Genomic DNA, 26050 nt, shown 5'->3' with positions numbered 1-26050 from the left:
TTAAAGGTCATCCCGATAAAGCTAGGGTTAACATGCATAGGGTCAGGGTTCGAGTTTCTCTGAGCATGGCTCAGGTTTTGAAGCACGATGAGCACTTGATTTCTAAGGCGGTGGAGGCCTTTTATGAACGGGACGTGGATTCCATGAGGGCGGCGTCTCGGATGGAGAAGTTTAGTCATCTGCCAGAGGTCCATGATAATAATGACTGGAACTGCAATACTCCTGGGCATCCTCTACTATTTTGCAGATCCAGTATTGATTGCCATAGGGCAGAGTAAAGAAATCTCTGCTGCAGGAGGTATTTTTGCCAAAGGTCTTATTCCTCAGTTGTTTGCTTTTGCCCTCAATTGCCCCATGCAGAGGTTTTTGCAGGCTCAGAACATAGTGGCCCCTATTGCCTATATTGCTGTTGGGACATGTCTATTCCATACATTGATCACCTGGGTGGCAGTAGACAAGCTAGGATTTGGCCTGCTAGGGATAGCCCTAATAGTGAGTTTGACTTGGTGGGTTCTGGTCATTACTACTGCCTTGTATATATTCTATAGCCCATACTGCAGGCATACATGGACGGGCTTCACCTTGAAGGCCTTCACAGGACTCTGGTCATACTTCAAGTTAACTCTGGCATCGGCTGTTATGCTAACGTATGCCTTAATACTCTTTGGAAGATACACAAACTATCTAAATTATATCTGGGTGTTTACATAATAGCTTAGCCTGTTTTGACAAGTTTTGTTTTGTTCCACACCTGATTTTGCAGTTTGGAAATATGGTACATTGAAGTATTGGTGCTTGTATCGGGTTGGCTGCCAAATGCAGAGGTCGCTCTGGATTCCATTTCTGTTTGGTATGAGACTTTCCCATTTAAAGCTAACTAATTTAAAGCCAAATACAAGCTCCATGCCTATGCATTGTCCCAACTTTGTTAGATAGCTATGCCAGTTAATATATCTCTAACGTGCCAGGTTTTGAACATATATGCAGCATGAATTATTACAACTGGGAGTTGATGGCAATGTTGGGTCTCAGTACAGCTGCAAGGTATACATTTATGATTTATAGTAATATATTGTTTTATTGGGGCATTTTTATGGCTATTGCAGATTTTGGGAATATCTTTAAATCTGACCATCGCCAGAGGGGTCAAACAATTGACCCCTCTCCTGGAGGTAGGATTCTCCAATATTGGGCAAAACTGCAATTCACATAAATTCAGCGGTTTTATATAGCATGGTATACCTTTTTTTTCCCATTTGCTGTATCTAGAAATTGGTTTTCTTTATTGTGGTATTTATATTATTTGCAGTATAAGAGTGGGTAATGAGCTGGGAGCCAGGAGACCTAAAACTGCAAGATTTTCAGTTATAGTTGTGGTGGTCACTTGCTTCATAATAAGTGTCATACTTGCCATTGGGATTCTGATACTGAAGAAAGAACTCGCCATGGCATTCACAAGCACCACTGTGGTTATACGCGCAGTCTATGCATTGATACCTCTACTTGCAATATCTGTTCTCTTGAATGGCACCCAACCTATTCTCTCAGGTTGGAATTTTCAGTATCAACAATTTATTTGCAGCAGAAAGCTGGTAGTTGATGTTTGCTATATTTAGGTTATATTTTCGTTGACATCATAAAGGTATTGTGATTGCAGGGGTGGCAATTGGATGTGGATGGCAAGCTGTGGTGGCATATGTGAATTTAGTGACATACTATCTTGTTGGCTTATTGGATGTGGATGGCAAGCTGTGGTGGCATATGTGAATTTAGTGACATACTATCTTGTTGGCTTACCAGTTGGAATTGCTTTAGGATTGAAGACCAGTCTTGGAATCGATGTAATTATTTGAAATACATAGCTAACTTTTTCTACTTTTATTTGTTTTTTTCAATATAATTAGATTGTCCATGCTCAAAGATGCAAAATTAAAAGATAACAGAGGAATAACCTTATCCTGTTTCTGAGTATATTGTAGTATGTTTCTTTCTGACATTGGCAATGGCAGGGAATCTGGTGGGGATTAATCCTGGGAGTGGCACTGCAGACGTTAGTACTCATTATTCTTACAGCACGTACTAATTGGAACAAAGAGGTTTGTTGCATTTTCACTTCCTGAACATTTATAGAAAATAGATAAGAAAATGAATGAGCTAACGAGGTTTAGTTGCAGGTCCAATCGGCGTCGGAGAGAGTTGAGCGTTCCCAATACGGGGAGTCTGCAGATAACTCAAACGGAGTGGTGGTTCCATAAGTTGCATTATTGAAATTAAGAGTGAATCGCATTGCAAAGAAAAGGGCATGCCCAATTTGATGGCAAATCGTTTTGTATGATGCGAGGTACATCGATTGGGACAACGGAAATTGAAGAAGTTACTCAATTCAATTCTTCTACCACAGGCTGCTTCTTTTCTTCTTTATAGCGGATTCAAACGAAAGTAGTTCAGGCCACGCGTGCTCGGCTTTGCGTGACATTACATGTTCCCATCCGAACTCCACTGTGGTGAGCTCCACTGTGGTGAGGGAGGGCAGAATATCCATGGATTAGTACCAGGTGGGGTGACCCCTGAGAAGTTCCTTCTGCCTTCTGCTCGCTCGCGCTTCAACATTATCATACATGTTTTGTTGCAATCACAGGTTGGTTAATTCTATTCTGTCATTTATTTGCTATTCATCTGCACAATTGGTCAAAATGATATTTTTTAAACATTTCCCAAACGTTTTATTAAAAGTGGTGTATCATGTGTGTGATCTGTGATCATATTGTTGTAGGATGAAATCCCCGACATTTAATAAGCCACATTGGTAGTTACTAAGCTTGGAAATAATAAGGCTTCACAATGACAACAATCAAAATGGGATTAACAAACATTTCCCTACCAATTTATTAAAACTGATGTATATGTGTGTGAGTGATCATATTATGGATGAAGCATTGGACTATTACAGAAATACCACACTCTTCTCCAGAGTCAGGTAAGCTTAATTTTTTTTTCACAGATCATCCATCTGATGCACTACCTCCTCAATTTAAGTACACATTATTAGCAGTGAGAAACGTCATAAAATCAAATAATTTCTTTTATTTATTCTATATCTGGCAACTTATTTTTTTTACATGGATGGTAAACCTGGAAAGGATATCTACCCACCCTCATACATTTGAGCGAAGAACTGGTACCTTGCCAGCACGATACCATAATCTGCCGGTAGGTTAAAGAAATTCCTTTATTTATTCGTAAATGGGAATATATTATCTTTACCTGGATGGTAAACCTTGTAAGAAGCTCTACCCACCCTCACACATTTGAGCGAAGAACTGGTAACTTGCCAGGACCATACCATAATCCGCATACCTCAATAATATTCAATATAGTCAAGAGCCACACCTGGCAAATCTCATTCAAGGGAGGAGCATGCCTGTTAGGATTAGAAACCGTGTGTGCCCAGATAGTGCACACATGTATATATTAAACACGCCTCCAAGTTATATCGATAAAAAAATATACAGTACAATGAACATATTACGCAAAAAAGGTAGATAGCAGAAAGGCTTTTCCCATAGAAACATATAAAGGGCAGGTAACGTACAAAACACAGCTGTACAGAGTCCAGACACAATCAAATTGCACCCCTTAATGAAGACACATGCCTTCATGCAAGAGTGCAGCATGTGCCTGGTAGTGAAACAGAAATCAAACTATTCCTTTGCAACTTTTCAGGCATCATGCGAAGGAGTGACATATGTCTGGTCAGGAAGCACAACTAACCTATTAACTATTACCTATAAAATGTTGAAGGGGTGTGAGGGGAAACACCACATCCCCACAGGATATGCAGATTTGAGACAACTCAAGTCCATCAGACCCCAGCCAGCAAGAGCACCCTTGATGGGCCACAACAAGTCAGCAATGGCATGGGAGTGGCAGAAAAGGTTTATTTTCCTATGCCTTGCAAACAACATCACATGCACCAGTAGGCAAATTGAAACTGAGAAATGCTTCAGCAGTAAAGAAACTGTGCTGTGGCTGGAAATAAAGGGCATCATGGCTTTTTCCCAAAGCAAACTGATATCAGCTCTGCCATATGAGGATAGGACAGATAAGGTCAAATTAAAATGATTATAAAATGCAAACCAATCCTCCAAGGCCTACTAATTTGCACATACCAATTCGAAATCATAGGTCAACCTTACCAAATTCATCATATTACTGTCCAGTAAGTAGTTGAATACGTCATAATTTTATGTTCATTGAAAGAGAAGGCTTAATGACATACGCATTTGTGTGTTGATATCTGGGTGTAAGTAATGCATTAGCATATGTGTTACCATTTAACTTAATATCTGTAGTAACCATTCAATTGGTTTTATTTACAATTCTTGCAGGCTTGAAAGAAAAATATGACAAAGCAATGAGGAGAAATGATGTGAAGGCCATTGTTGTCATTGGTATGCAACTTTGCAGAAGGGATGGAAACTGTACTAAATGTTCAATGGTGTTATAAATCTTTATATATATTCATATATATATAGAGAGAGATGTAAATGCTTCTGTTAAAAAATCGAGATGATTTCATGTCTATGTCTCTGTTTTGACATTGTTAGGTAATGGAAGCATATTCTCAGGTGGTTTTGACATCAACGTTCTCCAGGAAGTACAACAGACTGGATTCCAGACAAAATTGATAAAAAAAAAATATGCTTGAGAAAGAACCAAACATTAAAGAATTAGACTATGATGTTTTGAAAAGCAGTGATATTGTATGAAAAAATAAAAAACAGAGTACCTAAGTTGCTCGGAACTTCATTAATACTTTTGGGGACTTCTTTCAAAGTTTAAGACTTTTTTATGTACAACAAATCCGTTTCTCTTAATGAACTGCACTATCCAAATTTGGTGTCGTTTCTGGACAGTAATATTTATGGTACAAAAATGGTATGGAAATGCGGCCAACATGCAATTAGCCTTTTCTAAAATAAATTAGTCTCTGCACCTGGAACCAAAGTTTGAGATCTTCAACGGGCACAAGATGGTGAATTTCAATGTTTTGTTGCTTGGTCGAATTATCTGGTTGAATATCCAGTAATTTGTGGGGCCTTTAAAATAGCATCTTTAATTTTCAGACCAAACATCCTATTTTACTTGGCAAACCTTCTCAGCTGGTTGCTACATGGCTCATCACCTTTCTTTCAAGAAAAATGAATTCCCCGAACTGTTCCATTAATTTTTAATAGGTCTTGATTCTCCCAAACACAAATTTCAAACATGGCCTTACAGATACACAAAAATTTGGCCATATGCTTTTTCAATATCACCACTATAAACAAATAATAATGTATTAAAAGTTAGCAATTGTCTATGAAGGGATAAGGTACACAAAAAATGACTTCAACTTCATAACATGTAGCAATTGAATTTATAGGACCGTTGGCCTGCAATATAACCTTTATTAGCTCTTCAAGTGTACTAATTTCTGACATCTATTTCTCTTCATCACTGCAGGTTACTGAGAGTGGAAGGCAGGAGTGCCATGTAGTTGCCACTGTTGGTAAATTTTCTGTCATCTGGAACTTCCGTCAAGTAAAAAACAACGATCATGTGTGTTACAAGGGCCAGAATGGGCTAAAAAGCTGCTATTGCTACGAGATTGTTCCAAAAGATGTATCCATTGTGGATAGCAAATTTATGCATGACAAATTTGCTATTACAAATTCTCTAGAAGCTCCACTTGTGGTTGCAACACCAAAGAAAGTGAGCTCTTTCAGCATAGCATCTTAACAATAACATCCATTTCACACTAATCATGGCGTTGAGCAATTAACTCAAGTGATGAATTATAAACAGTTGTACTGGCTTGTGCATATAACATTCCACACCTTATTGGAGTGGAGTAAAACTAAATTCTTTATAGATTTATAATCTGTTGTATAGCTGAGAGATTGGGCATTTGGTGCGTTTGAAGCAATGCTTGTTGTAATCTGTGTAAAGTGATGAACAGGAGCTATGCTGCTTCTAAGTCTGTGTAAAGTTATGAATTGATTTTGACACCAGATGCTAACTCTGTCACTTAATTCTTATTTTGTTCAAGTGGACGGTCAGTATTGACATTTTATATAACTATTGACAGTTTATAATGGAGAAATTCGAGGAAATGGAGAGGCTTTTGAATGGTATGCATATTTTTGTCGTGAAAATTCAGAAGAGATGCATTTGATGGCGATCTGGTAGATTGAGTAGCATGCTATTACTAGCTATAAAAGCTTAAGTTCATGGTCACATGGGAGGGAGCTATATTTTATTCTATTGATTTTTTTCTGCTTCTTAACCGAAGCCTCCATTCTGCCCGATTTTATAAGAAAATAAGCTTGAGTGGAAGATTTCATTGCTGTGATCGACTCATTTTTATTGAACAGTTTGTTTATACGCAATTTATCCTATTAATATATTCATTGTTTTTAAGGTTTTATGTTTTAATTCTAAGAGTTTGGTTATGTAATTTTTTATTTCATATTTGTTTGTGTAATTTTTTACTCCATATTTGTTTGTATAGGTCTAAGAAATGTGTATGCCAAAAATTCTTAGAGATGCATTTAATTATTTATGATCTGTTTCTAGTGCTTGTTTTGTCACTGCAGAATGATGATATATATGTGGTAAAAACACATATGATTCATGTATAATGATAGTTTTAAATATAATATTAATAAATTTATATGTTATGAGTAATTGTTTAATTATAATATTAAAATTTTAGAGGTAGGATTGCTATTTTATTTAATAGAATTGACAGGTTTTTTTGGTTGGTTTATTTGTTCTTTAATTATTTTCTGTTGATGATCATTATCACTTTATTATTGTTATTATTACATATTATTATTGCGTCGAGAGACGTTCTACAGTTTAGTATGGGGTAGATTTCAGCCAGCTCAAAATGCTCATCCGTTAGGTTTGAACTAACATTTCTTCTAGAGAAATTCAACAATTCTAATTTAATAATCCTATCGGCCTCTCTTTGTACCTTTTGGGACAATTGCTAGTTTAAAATTATTAATAAGTTAAATTTCTTTTAACTAAAGTGGTTTGGTGCATAATTAATTTTTTCAATTATATCTATTTAACCAAAGGTATATTTAATATTTTTTAATATTTCTGAAACCTTTGTATCCAATATAAGAATAAAAGCCAATCTTTGGTTTAAAGTTTTGGTTATCTTTAATTACCTTTTAACTCTTTGTTATTATTATTTTATTTAATTAAATATTTTTAATTTTAATAATATTTAATTATTTATTTATAAGCATTAATAAAAAATTATTTTAGATTGATATGCACTTTCAAATCATAAATGTTTTTATGATAAATACAATTATATAAGTGAAGTTTAAGAATTTTTTAAAACTATAAATCCATTGTATCACTATATTCCAGTAAAAAAATAAAGTTTAGTTTATATATATATATATATATATATTCCAAAAAAAAGTGAAAACTTAAATTTTTAGCCTCTATCTTATCCTTATCATATATAAAATGGGTTTTTGTAAAGATCATCTTGATTCTTCACATCAACTAATCAAAGTAATGTTGTGTTTTTGTTGGATCTAGCCATGTCCTCTATTTCTCCTTATTTGCCCAATTGTGTCCAAGTAGCACATATAATGTACAAAAATATAAGTTGACGAGGATTCCATGCTCATTTATCTATTGTAAATATTTCCCACTTTGCAAAGCTTTGCAATTTCAAACTATTTGATGCACACAAATCTAAATTCAGAAGGGTCCTTTCCATAGAGCTTATATGTCGTTGATTTACAAAAATGTTAATGCAGATTCATTGCTGATCAAGAGATTGCAACTTTTCTTGTATCATATGGATTGTTGCTCAAGGTTTGGGAAGAGTCTCTTCATGCAAGAAATTGAGAGAAACTAAAGCTCGACATTTTTCATTTTTAGGGAGTCCGGTGAAAAACACAAGTAAACTCTGAAATGTTTTTTTTCGTAAATTTAGTCTCTCAAGCCCATAAGAGGGTAAAATAATGCAAGAGAGAACTCTTTTGACCATGATTAGTCAAATTATACATTTTTCATAAATAGTCCACATGATCCGTAAAAGGGGTAAACTTATATCAAGCACACGTTTTTCATTTTCTTTAACGAGTTCGAAAGAAACAAGTGTAATCGACAATCTTTTCTTGTTTTGGGAGTCTAAAAGGAGCTTAAAGGTAGCTCTAGTGTTAAGCTTTTTCATAATTTTAAGAGCTTGAAAAAAGTGATAAAAGCTTACTAATATCACCGAGTTTCAATTTAATTAACGGGTAGGAAAAGATGGAAAGAACTTGACATTTTCATGTATGTTTTTACGAGCATGAAAATATAGCAAAAGAAGCTCGAGATTTTCATGAGTTTAATGAGTCTTGAAAATAATAACCGAAATGGACTTGAGATAGGTTTCATTTTTATACAAGCTTGAAATGGAGAAAAACCATGCTTGAGAGTGGTTTGATTTTTACATAAGCTTGAAACAGAGAAAAACTATGCTTGAAAGTAGTTTGCATGCCCCTAGCATAATGACTAAATTATAGGCATAGCATGCCCCTAGCATAATGAATGAATTCTAGGCATAGCATGCCCCCATCATAATGACTAAATTTTAGGCACATCCCCTCCCAGCTTCATTTCATTCTCCTAAGTAGACAACTACAACTAGTTATTAACAGGTGAGTAGAATGAAGGTTCATTTGCGAGATTAGATGAAAGACTCGACTCAATTAAAGGGTGATTTGTTTCATTTTTTAATGAGTTTGACACAGGAAAAGAACTATGCTCATGTTGGATTCATTTTTATGTGCTCTTGAAACAAAAATAACTATGCTCAGACCTTAATTCATTTTTTTTAAAGAGCTTGACACAAGAAAAGAACTATGCTCATGGGGACCTATTTCATTTTTAATCAGGTTGACACAGTAAAAGAACCATCCTCATAGGGACCTATTTCATTTTTTAACGAGGTTGACACAGTAAAGAACCATCCTCATAATGACTTGTTTCATTTTTTAATGAGGTTGACATAGTAAAAGAACCATCCTCATAGAGACCTGATCACGGCTTCCATTTGGAAGAAACACATGCCGAGGGACACACCTCGATCATTGCTTCTAAGAGGTCTTCATCAAAAGGAAGAACAGTTCTCTAGAAGGAACACATGTCAATCAATAAGTTTCAATAGGGATAATAAAATCAGGTTCAAATGTCCCCATTGAAGGGTTCGCCATGTCACCTACCAGATATAAATCAAAGGAAGTCAAGAAAACAATTAGAGGCTCGCTTACATTGGTAACTGAAAACATCGGATAGGTTTCCACATAATGAACCTATGGTGGAGAAGATTCCACTTGCATATAAGGAACATTCAGGGGTGTCAAATGGTTGGTAGTCTAATCACGACCAACGAACAAAAGTTTCTTAATAGTCACAATGTTTCCATCGTGAGGGAAAGACAACACTCGAAAAAGTGTGGACACGACAAATTTCATGGCATAGACATAGTCTCGTCCAAGAAGAAAATTGAAATCCAAGGGGCCTTGGACTACCATAAGATCAATACAGACGTTTTTTCCTTCTAGAGTACTAGGTAACCTCAAAGGATCCCTAAAGGTTCACTATTGGTTCTGTTAAAAGCTAACAGATTTTGTGTAACGGGCACACAGAAGCACCTTCATCAACCTTTGTGTGTGACGCACATTCTTATCATACGCTTTCACAATGATTTGGAAAGAGGTGAAAGAAATAATACAAGGCTCTATCAGTCTACTCTAATCAAATGAAATAGCCTCATTACTTGGAGGGGGTTTCATGAAAACAGTTGAAATTCCCCCCCGTGTAGAATAGTTTGAGGTAAAAGGAAGAACCTAAGTGATATTAATTTCACTCTCTAAAGGGAGAATGGGACCAGGCGAAGATGAAATTGATTCGACCACTTGATCAATGAATGGTTCATCAACCTAAGTGATATGTGTTTCACTCTCCAATGGAATAGTGGGTTTGATTGTGCTTGGAATTATATCAATCACTTCGTCAACTGACGGTAAGTTGGGAGAAATTTATGGTAACCAGATGGAAGTTGTTGTGAAACATTAAGTTTTCCCAACAATTTTGAGGCTTCATCCATATGATGGAAAAGGTGACTATGATGAGTCACTTTACATAACCTATAAGGAAACCTAACTTTACCCTTTTTTCCAGGAACCTGATAATCATTGGTCCATGGATAGAGTAGTAAGTTGATAATAATGTTTAGACCACACTACTAACACCTTATGAATACTAGGACAATTAATAAGAAGGTGGTCACCGTTACAAAGCTTGCAAGGGTATTTGGTCTTGCGATGCATATTGAAAATTTCCTCAACATTTACCATAATCAAAGCTGGTTGGTTTACTTCTTTCTTACCTTGCTTCTTTTCCTTCTTCATCCCTTTCTTCTTCTTCTTAGCTACCTAGTTACTAGCATCAAGGCTTTTACCTAGCATAGAAGAAGAAAGGTAGGAAGACATTTGGGGTGAAGAAGGTAAAGGGTTAACCAACGGTTAGTGTTGTTGAGAGAGAACTTGGTTGAGGTGGTACAATTGGAGTTTTGGGACTAAAGAAGTTAAAAACAACCACATTGGTAAACATATCGTGAATCCAGGAAGTGATGACTTAGCCATATAAGGAGGATCGACATTTCCAAGGTTAGGAAAAGGAAGGACTAGGATTCTCATTAACAAGGATTCCTTGATCAGTAACTTCCAGAAATGTTGCCATTAGATTCAACTTGTAATTTTTATTAAGAATTTAAATAATATTCACAATCCACACCTAAGTTCTGTAAAAAATAAAAACAAGAAAATAATGCACGCTAATAAATCTAAGGAGTAAAACCATGCGAACAAACTTTTCATAGCAAAATCACTAATTGGTGACGAAATCCAACATTATAGAGATCAATGTGAAAAATGAATAAAGATAGAATGAGTAGAACTAGTTACACTTACGCCCTTCTTAATGAACACAATCTGGTCCAAGTAACTTCACTTATGCCATCTCGAGAGAAGAATACCCTCCAAAAAGGTTCAAGTGAGTCTAGCCAATGTTTGTTCCAATTACAGCTGAGACTTCCCTCAGTTGTCACCTTAGGTAATAGCCCTAAGATTATGGTCTCTAATGTTAGCACTTATGAAAATTTAACCTGCGGGGACATTTGTAGATCAGAGTACATGCAAGGGAATAGTAACAAATCTCAATCCCCTTGAAAGTTTCTCAACATAGTTAATCTGAGGTTTACCTTCAAGTGACTCCTAAGCACGTTTCAATATTGTTTGTAATATGTGTAGATCACTCTACCGTAACCAATGAAGTGGGGTTGATCACTCCACTGGATCCGATATGATCCGTGCTTAACTCCCTTGTTAGAGGATCTTCCTAGATCCAAACTGTAATAAATGGATTTACTCCCTATCACAATATTCTAGTGTTTGTTTGCAGCTTTGGAAAGTTAACTCATTTCCCTATTCCAAAGCCCTACAATCTAATCTAATGTAGGTGGAAAGAGCCCTAAAATAAAACAAAATCTAATTGATTTTATTAACGTGTTTTTTTTTTAAAGTTGTTACTTACTCAATGGTTAAATGCATGTGAAACTCATGTGTTATGACCTGACTCACAAATTTAATGCAATCAAACATGATATTGTGACATTTTCATTTCGATGATTTTTAGATAAATTAAGGAGAGAGGTTCTTCTTTAAAATATTAATTCCAAAATGCACCACTTCTAATTTTATAATGCAATTCAAAGCCCTAAGTTCCAAATCATGCAATGTAATCTATGCACAATTTCCTTGAAAATTATGCAAATGTAATTTATGTTCAATTTCCGTTCATGTTTACAAAACGAAAATTATGACTATGCAAATATAATCTATGCTAGAGAATTATTCAATACAAGCACACGATCATTCCAAATCAGTGAAAGAAAAACAAGACTATTTTCCTTCACCAATGTAACTAAAGAACCAATCAAGTGTAAGTAAAGGAAATTGGGTAAAAATTCCAAAGAAAAAAAGTAATGACACTCAAAGGCAATTAACACTCATACACAATTCAACCCCCCTTGGCAATTAAGGGGGAATTATTTTTGCAAAAATGAAAGAAAAAACATGCAAAAATTGTTAAGAAACTAAGACAAACTTCTAAATAATGACGAATGGAAATCAAATTAAGAATTTTTCAAAAATAAAATTCAAAACACCCATTAAAATTGATAGAGACTCTGTAAGACTGTAAGCAAGCTTAAGAAATCATAAAAATAAAACATCCGGACTTAAATCAAAGAAACCTTAGCCTTTTCAAAAAATTTATATGGTTGTGCAGGTGACTAGTTCAATTCAGTGTGCATGTGCACTTTGCACTGCAGAAAACTACACAAATTTGTGCTTTGTTTCTAAAGGAAAACTGGGTAGACCTAAAAACTTGAGAAAAAAAAAAAGGCCTCAAACCATAAATTTCAATTCTTAAAAGGGTCTAAAGGTGTCAAGGGTCACATTAGGACACAAAGGATCACTCTCACTCCCCAGTATGGTTTCCAATTTGTTAGGCGGACAAATCACTTCTTGCGGACAAGAAGGATCTCCCTAGATTTCCAACAAAACCTAGTAACAAACACCAAAATAATTGATATCTTTTCTTAGCCTGTAATTGAAACATGAAACATGTAGCACGTGAAGAATCACTTATCTATTAGCGATGTTCTTGTAGAAGTGATTTTAGTGCTTTTCACAACCAACTTTTTCTCAATTCCTTAGAGGCTTTCCCAATGCTTTCCACAACTTGTCCATGATGCTCCAAAAGAAATATGCATAGAAAAAACATTCAAAGAGATCAAAGCATCTCACATATAAAATATAAGCTAAATGAAATCCCTAAATTAACATACAACATATAGTTAAATCAATAATCAGTTATAAACTATGTGAGTGATCAAGGAATCTCGCAAATAACATCAAAATAGATGAAATTAGAAAATAATAGCTACTTTGTATTAAATTCAAAGGAGACCAAGCTTACAACTTGGTAGCCTTGATGTCACAAGCCTCTTCCAATGGCCTCCGTTCCTTCCTTTGATGATAATCTCTTCAAAGCCAAAATCAATAACACAAGTTTACAAATCGAAGTCTCTCTCTTCCTCTAGTCCTGTGCTCAATTTATAGGCAAGAGGAGGAGGATTCTAGTTCCTCTTCTCAAGGGATATGATGCTTAAGAGGAAGAGATTAGTTCCATGAACCAATGGATGAGGAGCAGGTATGCAGTAGTTCAAGGTTTCTAATTTGAATACGATTCCTCCATCAAAGCTTCTACAATTTTATTTTTTATTTTTACTTGCGTGAATATGATTGCATAGTTTATAGTGGAAGAGAGTGCGCAGAATTACGCAGACCACACTGGTAAAAGCTGCACATGCGTAGGCTACGAAATTGCGCAGATACTAAAAAATGGTTTTTAAGTCTTGCAACCCAAAATTCCATTTTTCCCTAGTATTGCTTTACTTCAAGCTTCATAGGGGATTCACTTGAGACCTCATTGCATGGAGGGAGATCCGAATCGACAGTCATGGTAACAAAATTTAGTGTAACACTTCAAAATAATTTGATAAGATTTTAGGCTTAGAATAGAAACTTTCTTAGCAAGTGGAGTAAGCTTAACATTCATGTATTTATTTCCAATGTCCATGCTTTAGATAACAATGTATCAACTACATGGCCTTTTACAATAAATTTGATCATTCAGGTTAAGACTTATTCAACTATTTATGCCAACACTTTAGAGATATTGGACTTGAAGAGAGACGATTCAGTAGACCTTTTTCTTATTTCTAGAGTTCTGACTCTATTCCTTGAACTTTCAAATTGATCAACTTTTACATAGCTACCGATCATTATTTAGTTGTTCCATAGGTTAGGAGAGAACTCGAAGGGAGATTATCAATGAGAATTTGAGAGATCATATTCCTAAACACTTGCGAAGAAGCATGGATTTTTATCATATATAATGGCATGGATTTGGATATGAAATATATAATATTCAGATTCTTTCTTTTAGATTAATCATGTCGACCTTATTTGTAAAGTAGCATTTTTCTTTTCTTTTATGTATAAACCTTAACATCGAATGGAGAATTGAACTCTGCAGAGATGACCTCAAAATTGGATGTTATCATACAAGGTAGATTCCCTTCACAGTCGCTTTGGATGAATCAATATAAATACAATCATATTATGGCATAATGAGATTGAATGACAGTTATAGGAACTTGGATTCAACATAGAGATATTCATATAATTCAACCCATGCGACAATCTCAGATCTTAGCCTTAAACAAATTTCATTAATAAAATTGGTCAACCTTCATCATTTGAGTTGACAATACTAACATAGATATTTTTCATTAGAATTTGGATTTGAATCACGCTTGACACTACAATGGATCTGATTCAAATCATGTCACGAAGCTCAATATAGCCATAGAATAAGCCTTGGATTATATCATAGTTGCTTGGTCAACAATGTGACTAGCTCATTTGAATAGTGTCCCACAACTTAGTCACCTTTTTTATTTATGAAAGATGTATCATAGAGGGAGACTTGGACCTACTCTTCACAAAGGGATACAAGTTTGTATATTACGAATCTACAACCTTCGAACCTTCCTCCATCTTGTCAATAATTTAGACGTCACACACACACACACACACACACATCATACACCACATCCTTAGGATCAATTTTGCATAAGAGATGTGATTCGGGCAAACTACAAATCTTAGAGCTCGGACTTAACTTATACCATGTCTTAGGATATGGACAACAGAGGAAAATATAGATAAAAAATAGAATTGGGTCAATTTCAAATAGAACTTGGAATTTTTCAATTTAGAACTTTGATCTCTTGAAGCTCAAATCTCCCATAGAGGGCGGTTAGACTTTGCATAAATATCTTAAAACTTCACATATTTATAGTTTATGAATCACAAACCTTTGCATCTTTAGAACCTCAAATAAGAAAATATGTGACTTGTCCTTTATTACAAGGTTAATTCAAGCCTCACAATGTTCATAGACATCTCATTTTAGTTTAATCCTTTAGAGAATTAAAAGGTCTTAGAACTTGTGTACAGTGAAACCACAATTCATATCTTTGGACCAATTACATACCTCATTTAGGTTATACTTCAATGAAGTGTGTAGGTTTCAAGATTCCACATATGAACTGGACTCACAAAACTCACATGTTTTCTTATCTCGAAACTATGTAATAGTGGTAAAGTGCCTTAGGAAATTAGCATACTATGCCACAAAACAATTTCCTATTTCCATAAAGAATCAATGCCTCGTTGATCTGTTTGGAAACTCAGCCTTAACTTGGCCTTGCATCCAAAATTTACCAAGGGTCTTGGCCCTCTTCAGAATTTACTTCATCCTTGAAAAAATTGTATTTTAGATATTATGCCTAAAACTTTCCCAGAGCTTAGCTCCTTTTGAAGTCTAGTGCTTGTCTTCTTCTCACTGCTCTTCAACTTGTTCTTTAATACCATGTTGAGATTTCTAGGGCATAAGCTAGAATATTTTTTTCTTAATGATGATAACTACTTATAATGATCAGTTATCATCAATTACATTCCCAATATCATTAAACATTTACACATAAGAAAAAAATCGACCGATAAACATGAAATAACATTAAAATAACCATGAGACAATGAGACAAGAAACACATAAATTAGGCCTGAGACTAGGGAAAAACTCACAAGGAGAAAACCAAGAAAATGTCTTTCTTTATGAGAGAGATAGAGAGATTTCAACAAAAACAACCATAACAAGATAACATCCAAACCAGTAACCAAGAACTAGATCAAGTGTCAAGCAATGTGCTAAATCCAACTATAGATTTTTGACCTCCTCCTTTTGCTCCCAACATCGTTGGACCATATATAAAAAAGACATGATCGATGTGCCAAATTTGAAGGAGGGGTATTCTTTATATAAAATTTGAAGGGGGGTTGAATGGGTGCCTCTTAGGGGCCCAACTAACTTAAAGTAATAGGAGGTCGAATTGAAATATTTGGAGGCAAAATTTAAATTCAAATTTTGTATTTCTTTGCATGATGAAAATACCGACCATGGCTACTATATTTCCAACATAGAAAAACTAGACAACTTATCTGAAGTAGGCACATTGGGAAAACACCATAGATAATCATTTCCAATAGGAAATTCAAGAAGGGCAAAGGCACCGTTGGAAATTGTCCATTCAGTTTTTTACAGACCAATGCATACACTCTCAATTGGTGGAAGTTATTATTGATTTACATTTATAGATGAATATACAAGAAAGACATGGTTTTATTTTGTAAGATATAAAAATGAAGTGTTTGAGCACTTTCCTCAATTCAATGCTCTTGTTGAAAAATAAAGTGGGCACTATATTAAAGATTTGAGAACTGATATAGGTGGTGAATACACCTTGAATGACTTGTTACATTTTTGTAGGGAGCATGGAATTGACAAATAATTAACAACAACATACACACCTCAACAAAATGGTGTCGCTAAAATAAAAAATAAAACAATTGTGGAAATGTCAAGGAGCATGTTAAAAGCAAAGAATTTTCCAAATAAATATTTGGGTGAAGCTATAGCATGCACAACTTACATCATAAGTAAATGTCCAACCAAAATCATAAAGAACGTGATTCTAGAAGAATCGTGGAGTGGGAGAAAACATAGTGTTACTCACATGAGAGCGTTTGGATGTGTGGCATATGCACATGCCCCAATGAGTTAAGAAAGAAATTAGATAGCAAGGGGGGGAATTCATATTTTTTGGTTATAATGACGAACCCAAGGCATATAAGGTATATAGTCTAATAACCAAAAAGGTCATAATTAGTATAGATGTACAGTTCATAGAAGAGGAAGCATGATATGGAAGTTTGGAGAAGACAATTAATGTAGCAACACATTTACCACAAGAAGATAAAGAGGAATTGGCAGCAATAGGTACTTCTTCAATGGTGACTCGTATACCTATTCAATATCAACAAAGTAGTCCTCAAGTGATGCATTCAACAAACAATAGGACAATATTGTAAATTTAAGCAAATACTTCTCCAAGTGCACAACAAATATCAACAATTCCACATTCTCCAAGTTCAACTTCAAGCTACACATCAATTCAATCTTTGGCAAGCTTGAGAAGACAAAAATTCATAAATTTGAGTGATATGAGAAAAATGAAGGTGAAAGAAACACATGTATGAAGTCTCTTTTTGCTTTATTTTCTCATGTAGACGATCTCAATTAATTTGGAATATGCAACAAGGAGGAAAGATGGGTAGCAACAATGAATTAAGAAATAGATGCAATAGAAAAGGATGACACGTGGGAATTAGTGAATCTTTCACAAAGAAAAGAAGTGATATGTGTAAAGTGGGTCTATAACACCAAAATCCATGTGAAAGGAAGGATAGAAAGAGATAAACCAAGGCTAGTTGTTAAGGGATGCAAACAATAACTTGGAAGTATGATGAAACATTTGCACTAGTTTCAAGAATGGAAACTGTGAGGAAAATTTAGGCAATAGCAGTGCAACATAAATGGAAGGTATATTAAATGGTTGTGAAATCAACCTTTTTTACTGAAGTATTGAAAGATGAAGCTTATGTGGTGTTAGCATTATGATGCATGTGTTGTAATTTATGGAAACCCACTTGTAGCATAACAACTCACCTGTATAAGGTAACTAGATGAATCTATAGGAGAGATATCAGATGTGATAGAATGCATGGAAGTTGTGTTTACATATGTGAAAAAATGTAGGGCAGTTCAAAGGAATCATTTCAGAAGTAATATGGAAAATCACATTATAACAGGTCTATTCAGAGGGAACAATGTAATGGTACAAAAGAATAGGATGAAGGAACAAAGGACTATAGATCAGAATCAAGAAATTGAAGAAAGAGAATGGTTTAAGAAGTATATAATGGTTCACCTTGTCCAAGTAGCGTATACACGTGGGCTCACGGAATAGAAGATGCGTATACATATGCATGCACTTTCACAGAAGGACAAGCATGTATGGGATGGAAAATCAAGGTTTTGGTTTGAGGTATTGGTCCAAGTTTTTGGTTTGAGGTATTGGTCCGAGGTACTGGTCCGTGGTTTCGGTCCGAGCTTTTGGTCCGAGGTATTGAGAAAGGCTAATATTATATAGGGAGGAGAAGATCAAAGGGATAAGTGTACAAGGAATGAATATCTTATGAAGTGTTAGATCAAAAGAAAATTTGCATGTTATGGGTTTCTGATGCTTTGCTTGATTTGGACTAAGTATGCGCCTAAGTTTTTTATGATGAACGAGATCTAATGATGGATTAGGATCATAATGACTTATATTGATGTGATCTGATAATGGATAGGCTAGATCTGAGTGCAAACAAATGTTTCATCCTTTATATGTTATGATCAGGGTATGACTGAAGTTTGGAATAGCTACAAAGTTATAAGTAAGTATTTGCAGATCTATATGCTCGTTCGCTTGGGTGAAGGTGCGTATACATGCTAGTTTGGATCTTCCAAGTAGCGTATGAAAAAGAAAATTCTGTTGTTTAGGGATGACTGATCTATTTGATCAGTGCTACTATTTTACTACTGTTTGTCAATGAAGTCTTCTTAGATCTGAAAGTAAAACTGAATGCATAAGGAGTTTGTGTCTAATTGATAGACTGATTGAGTAACAAAGGTGATCATTGCTGCTATCCGTTCAGAGGTTTTATGATTGAGTATCTTTAGAGGTATATGCAGGTTGGGCTAAAGGAAGTAGCGTATACACGCAGGTTGACTTCATTGAAGGAGAGTATATATTCTGACACATGAATTTTGAGGTTACAGTTAGTTTTGGTTGTTGATGCAGCGTTCTGGGTTCAGATATGTGCACTGGTTGCAGTGATCTGTCTGTTCCAGTCGATTGGTTGAAGTTGATTAAGTTTTGAATGAATGGTTGATTCAGTTGTGCTAGAGGTTCAGTGATTGTTTGATTCAGTATGTCAGAGGTCTCAGTGATTGATTGACTTAGTTATGGTTGATTCAAAGATTGATGATTGAGTTTCAGTTATATCATAGATTGATGATTGGGTTTCAGTGATTGGTTGATGCAGATGAATTTGATGGTTGTATTGCAGTGGTGATTGATTTTGAGCTTCAATGTTACTAATGGGTCCAGTGTGAAAATTTGATGAAACATGGCCTTCATATTGTAGTGTTGTGTACCAGGAGTATGCAGTATGAAAATTCATGAAATGTGGTCCTTGGAGGATGCTGAGGGTTGGAGTCTTCAGTGAGGAAGTCGAAGCTTCCTGCCAATAGTGGCTGGTGATTTGATCAAGGGGTTGGAGCTCCCTTCCAGTAGCAATTGGAGAACAAGTGAAGGATGTAGCCTTCTGTAGGCCGGTGCCTATGTACTAGTAAACATATTGGCTAGTACAAGAGCTAGGGGGTTATAGCTCCCTTCCAGTAGAAGCTGGAGAACGAGAGAAGGTCATAGCCTTCTGCAGGTGGGGGCCTGCGTACTAGTATGAGTTTGTACGAGTACAAGATTGTAAACAAATTACTATTTATATTAAAAAGAAGACAGAGGCAATAGCAGTAGGTGGTTCTTCTCCCGCATTGGGTTTCCACCTTAAATATTGGTATTCATGTGTGTTGCTTATGTGTGATGGTTTATTCTGTTATTACTACACATAGTTACAGTTTAATGTTTAATAAAGTACTGAAGCACTGATTAAATATCAACATATGTTGAATTAACTGAATCATAAGTTCACTGGATATCCGATGGTTTCCTTAAGAACAATTGCATGCACATACGAGTTCCCTTCACTGAAGTAGCGTATATAAATCTAATTATGGAAATGAAAAAATTATTGATTTGTAAATATTGATTCACCGCCCCCCCTCTTAGTATTATTCCCAACAATTGGAATCAGAGTAGGTCCTTTGGCAGAAGCTTGATCGCTTGAAGGAGATCTGTAGAAACAATGGGAAATGAGCTAAAGAAGAGAGCACCTCAAAAGAAGAAGACATCTCAAAAGAACTATGACAGTGAGAGAGACGATTGGAAATTATGTGGAAGCAACTCATCAGATTCAGAATCACCTCAGAATTAAGATGAACAAGAAAAAGAATTATTAGGTATGAATTTTTTGTCCTCTGGTGATACATTTATCTGTTCATTTGAAGATAATGAATGTGAGAGTGAAACAACTGAATTTGCTCTTATGGGTGAAAGATAAAGAAATCAAATACAGGCAGAATTTAAAAAACTCACAGACACAATTAGAGATCAAAACAATCTAATTGATAAAAGGGAATGTGCCTACAAAGAATAAGTTACCAGATTAAAAGCCGAGTTGGAGGAAGGAAACAAGGTAAGGAAGAAGTTCAAGGAAAATGAAGATCAATGTCAAAGGCTGCAAGATGAAAGCATCATTGAGAAATGAAGTAAATGAGAAGGATACAACATTCAAGAAACTTATAGAAAGATCCAGTTACTATACAAGTCTTGAAGATGAGATAGTCTCTCTAAGAGAAGATCTTGAAAATTCAAATAAGCAGAATGAAGAACTACCTCAAGTAGACCAAGAACAAGAAAATGAGATTCTCAAATTAAAGCAACAAGTGGAAGAAGGAAGAAAAGCTGAAGAAATCATGAAGAAGCAGTATCTTAAAAAGGAAGAGCAATATCAGGTAGAGGTAAATATCCTAAAAGGTAAACTAGAATAAAAGGATAAACTTTTACGATTTCAAGATAGTACTTAGATTTTGGATGATATTCTTAGCAGTCTCAGGTATCCTGCCATCAAATCTGGTCTTGGTTTTCATGAAACTATTAAAGGTGAATCTAGCTCACAAACTGAAGCAAGGAACTCTAATGAAAAATATGAATGCTCAACAAGGAGATAAGAGGTCAACCCCATCAACAACCAATGAAAGAAAGTCTTCAAAGAAAATCATTTACTCCTAACTATGGAAGTGATAATAAGTTATTTCCTCCGATGAATAATGATGAATGTTTTATATGTCATAATTTTGGATATGTTGCAGCTAGATGCAGAAGTAGAATGGTTCAAGCTAATAACTGTCACACAAAAATATCATTAGCTTCCAGGTACTTCAAGGGATATTGTTTTTCTTGCAATATGTTTGGTCAGAAAGCCATTGAGTGCTATGGAGGGAATATGAAACATATAAGATGTTATTCTTGTAACAGGTTTGGGCATATAGCAAAAGAATGCAGGAGCAAATTTTGGCCAACATACCAACAAGAGAAAACTTCATCACACTCCAAGGTATGGAAGAAGAAGGAAGTACAGTCATATGTGGCATAACTCATTATACAAACAGAACAGACTCATGAGGAACTGAAAGTATGAAATTTCAGTGTTCTAATTCTCATATGGAGTTATCATGAAGACAAGTCACGTATATACGCGAGTTCGAATCTGCTCAGTTACGTATATGATTGGTTTGATGAAGAAGTAGTGGGACAGACTCAAAAAAGGGGTATGATATGGTTTAGACAATTATCAATTATCTTTTCTGTCTAGATGATTGATGAATATAGTGTGTGAATGTTACTTAGAAGTGATTTTGACCCTCATAAGTTGTTGATGACTTGATGAATAACTAGTTGATATTGATGCCTTGATGACCCTTACTAATATATGCAATGATCAGATCTCACAGTGAACAGGTGGCACAGGTTCAGGGGAGAATATGCAATGTTTCTAATAATGCATTGTTGGCATTACGTTTAGAAGTCTTTGGTACATAACGATTCTTATCAATGGTGAGGATGCTTATGTTGTTGAAGTGTTTAAATGATATATCATGTTATGTTGCAGTCATAAGTTGCCTATTATGAAATCTAATATGATACTTATATTGCTTGAGCCACATAGTTATTATTCAAATCAGATTTATGGATGATTGTGGATGACTCTTTTGATGATGCATATGGTATGTTTCTTACATGGTGATCTTCAAAGGACAAGGAGAAGAACAAGCTTGAGTACACAACTTCATTATTTGATAAGTGTCATTTCTTTTATGATGTTTACATCATGCCTTCAAAGATGCATAAACTACATATGGTGCAGTTATGGATGAGGATTCCTATATTTCTTGGCTCTCACATGGTTGAGGATTGTTGTTGTTGATGGTATCAATAAATCTTGACAAATGACTATGAGCTCATGGTTTTCTAGATACATATTGTTATCCCTTTGATGGATACACCTTATGCAAGATACATGGATGATTACTCGAGTTGCATATTGATAAATATTGTTGGTTGGCCAAGAGAATGGTGTTATTGCAGGTCTCATGAAGACATGGCTATTTGAAGACATGGATATTCGGAGACATGGCTTACTTTGTCACATGTTGATGATATTTACATCTTGGGAACTGATGATGGACATATACAAGTTGTTGGTCTGGATGCTGCTGATAGATGCTTATGGTACAGATCATATATGATGTATGATAGTTGTTGATGACTATCAAGGTCTTGTTTAGATCTTTGGTCTTTGTTATAAATGTCATTTATATCATTCGATGTAAAAAGGCCCATGATTTAATAATTTTTCTCTGTCTGTCATAGTCTTTTAATGAGTCCTTTTTGGTCATATGATGTAATTTGTACCCCCACTATGCATGGGAAGGATGATGTAGTAATTGTTATATTTCAGTCACGTATAAACAATTGGTATATCCCCACTGGGTTGGGTAGATGAGTCAAATTTGGTATATACCCACTTGGTTGGAAGATTGATGTATGTATGAGTCATTGGTGATAGGAAGGTCATACTCACATAGTTGATTTATAGAGTCATGGTATTCTTTTGGAAAAATTTTTGCAGACTTTGCATGTGTGGTGAGCTCCATTATTGTAGCAATAATGCTACAACTCCTGGAGCTTCCTTCTCTAATTTTATCAACCCGGTAGTTCGTAACAAACTTGGAAGCGACGGTGCTGTATGCACAAGTACTAGCTCTTGTCGCAGCTGTCACTTGGTCAGCTGGCACAAGTCCGCTAGGGCTCAAGCCAACTTCTATATGTTCTCAGAAGAAGCTTTCTAAATGATGAACGAGGACTATCTCAAAGGAAATTAACCTACTTTGCAAGAATGAACTGAAAAGCCAACCAAACATGGAAACCCTAGTAAACCCTAATCTGACTAGCTTAATCCTTACAATGCAACGATGAGAATGCAACTTCTAACAATGATGCCATTACTTCTAGTGATATGAGATGCATGAATTTAAACTACTTCCATTGAGGAAAACATGTTTTTATATTTTTGCTTAAGTGGTTGGAGTTATTATGATTGTGTTTCTTACTGGGTTTTGACTGTGCAGGGGGTGGTTCAAAGGGAAGGAAGGCTTGGAAAAGGTCAGGAGGGCTAGGAGAGGTTCCAGGGGATCTCTAACATCATTCCACAGAAGTCCACAACGTTCAGGTGCTCGGCAACCGAGTTTGCAGGCTTCTACAGGATGTCTGCAGGGGATCCTACAGGAAACTCGGGATTTCTACAGGAAGTCTGCTAACTTCTACAGGATGTTCTATAGTTGGAGTTTTGGGTGATGGAGGAGTGGAGGAGCTGTATGGGTGGATAGGTAGGATGAAAAGGGAGCTTGTGATGGCTCAGGGACAGAGAAATAAGATGGAGAAAGAGTGGGTAAAGTTGGTTGGTGGGTAGAAGGGTGGAAGCAACGAAAGGTTAAAAAGATGGAGCTACGTGAAAAGTAGAAGGGTTGGAAGGCAAACGAGCTGAACAGAGGATGAGTAGGTGACTTGGGCACGGTTGAGAAGAAGAAGAACACAATAAAGTGATGCTACGCAGTGTAAAAGAAACAAATATGCACAAAACCGAGAATTCATCAACCTACCCTAACTGTGTTAATTAACCAACGAACAACAATGTAAATTTTAGAGAGAAATCGTGCATGGTGTTGGAACGAAGAAGTAGTGCTCAAGATCAGAATGCATGGACGGTTCTATGACTGAAATGATTGTGTTGCAGCTTGCATGAAAGTATAAGACTGCGTTTTTTTGGTGGTTGGTACGGTCTACACCCCCAATCTCTAAACAGAGATGGCAGTGAGTGCACTATCAACCTTTTCTTGAAGCTCTAATGAATTCTAATCCTCCTACTCTAATCTATGCCACTGAAAGTACTTTAACCATGAACTAATCCTACTCAATCACATTAAAGAAATTAAATCAGTAGACTGTGTTTTTCAAATGCATGTCAAAGCAAGGAAATGAAGTGCTGAAAGGAAAAACAAGTAACAATACAAGGGAAAGGAGGTCTATTGCTCTCAGGTTGGGCCCTAACCTGAGAGCTATAGCTCCCTTAAGAACTCAGAATGGAATCCAAAGCTGCCTGCCTTTATTAAAAAATCATAATCATGAGTCTAACATCATGCCAAAACTGGCTTACAAAAAGCAAAAACCGAGCTGTAGCTCGTGCTTAGAAATTGCAACAATAGTTCAAGGGTTCAAAAAGCTTCTATCAAAGGCTACAGCCTCAATATTTATACATGATGAGGGCCAAGCTGGCTTCCTCAATTAGTGGAGCTTGGCTGTCCAACTGAAAGTAAACTGCTGTTCCTGTAGAATCCGTTGGCTGCCTTTTAGCTCGATGGGGATAGCTGTTGGAGCTCGGAGTTAGGGTGGAGATCACGAGGGAGGTCATTCAAGACTGTGGACAACCTCCCTATAAACCCGCAATGCCACCTTTGCTGTCTCCTTGTCCCCATTTGCGTGGTCTTTGCTCCATTTAATGTCAAAAAACCTGAAATCATCATGTATTAGTCACATAGGAATAATGCCTGCCCTTCTTCCTACAAATAACACGAATATACTAAGAAATGATGCATAAGTGATAAAAGATGAAGGGTTGAGCAAGGTAAGTAGGCCAAATGAGCCCAAATTGTTAACAAAAATTGGGGCTCATCATCACCCCCCAGCTAAAATATTTGCTCATTCTTGAGCAACTAGTCCAACTCTTCATCCTTCATGGCCTTTACTGCTACCCTTACATCCCAAGCCTCTGTAGTAGTGTCCTCCTTGCTGATATGAAACCCAGCTTTCCTGTTCACCTCTTCCCATTGTTCACTGTCATCCTTCTCTGTGCTGCCTTCAATCAATCCTAGCAGCAGTGGTGGGCTGAGTTTAAGGCCAATCCAGCTGGCCTGGAGGTTTTGCATGGATTTCTTGTAAAGGTCTACCCTTACCAGAGCTTCCCTCATCTGAGTTGGGGTATGGTATTCTCGGATTTTCAGACTGTGTGCCAATGTATTCCATTTGCGTGTGCATGCTTGGACAACATTTTCTCCTAACAGTCTCTCCATGTCTTCAAAATGAGCTATGGCTTGGGCCTGTTGATCCATATATCTTAGTGAAGAGTAGACAAGTGTTGGTGTGCTGAGATGAGTGCAACTGGATCCTCTGGTTCTGCCCGAATGAGCAATGGCTCGTTCAATTCTCGGTTCATGACCGATTTTGCTTCTGCTGCTCTTTGATCCTCATGGTTCAACCATGAAGCGAACGCCATTAATTGCATATCACCCAAGGCAGTATTGGGATCCCATGAAACTACATTAGGCAAGGCCAAATTGTGGAGGTAGAACTCCGCTAACTTAGCCTTATCCTCTGACGAGCTAGTACTGCACAATTCAGAAAATTGTTGTGGGTCTTGGAGCTGAGCAATACCTCTTTGTGCCAAGGTATTTATTTGGAACTGCAGCCATTGGTCTTTCAAGTACAAACCATAGGACTTGGCAAGTTGTCTGCACTGTATTGCCTCCATGGCCCAACTGGCCATGCAGGCCAATTGTGCCTCTTTTTGCTGCAGCTGTTCTTTTAGAGCTTGCACTTCAATTTGTGCTT

General features: G+C 36.1%; 1 protein-coding gene across 1 annotated transcript; it reads left to right on the top strand.

Moving 5' to 3' along the window:
• Window positions 1-2632, top strand: LOC149243807 (protein DETOXIFICATION 41-like). Its single transcript, XM_089374628.1, has 8 exons — window positions 1-647; window positions 764-850; window positions 988-1044; window positions 1310-1548; window positions 1658-1695; window positions 1731-1841; window positions 2010-2096; window positions 2175-2632. Exons 1-8 carry the CDS (start codon window positions 193-195, stop codon window positions 2253-2255), a joined length of 1155 nt encoding a protein of 384 aa, XP_089230754.1. The 5' UTR covers window positions 1-192; the 3' UTR covers window positions 2256-2632.
• The last annotated feature ends 23418 nt before the right edge of the window (window positions 2633-26050 follow it).

Source organism: Pinus tabuliformis, chromosome 8 (genome assembly GCF_031772625.1).
Source record: "Pinus tabuliformis cultivar Carrire ecotype Pingquan chromosome 8, CPIR1, whole genome shotgun sequence".
Taxonomy (NCBI): Eukaryota; Viridiplantae; Streptophyta; class Pinopsida; order Pinales; family Pinaceae; genus Pinus; species Pinus tabuliformis.
This window is presented reverse-complemented; position numbering and strand designations above follow the sequence as displayed.

What these genes read in the sequence shown, in the direction of transcription:
- LOC149243807 (XM_089374628.1), top strand. Translation starts at nt 193, where the DNA reads ATGATAATAATGACTGGAACTGCAATACTCCTGGGCATCCTCTACTAT. An exon ending in GATGGCAAGCTGTGGTGGCA is followed by an intron (nt 1,696 to 1,730) that starts TATGTGAATTTA and finishes TCTTGTTGGCTT; the next exon opens with ATTGGATGTGGATGGCAAGC. An exon ending in GTACTAATTGGAACAAAGAG is followed by an intron (nt 2,097 to 2,174) that starts GTTTGTTGCATT and finishes GTTTAGTTGCAG; the next exon opens with GTCCAATCGGCGTCGGAGAG.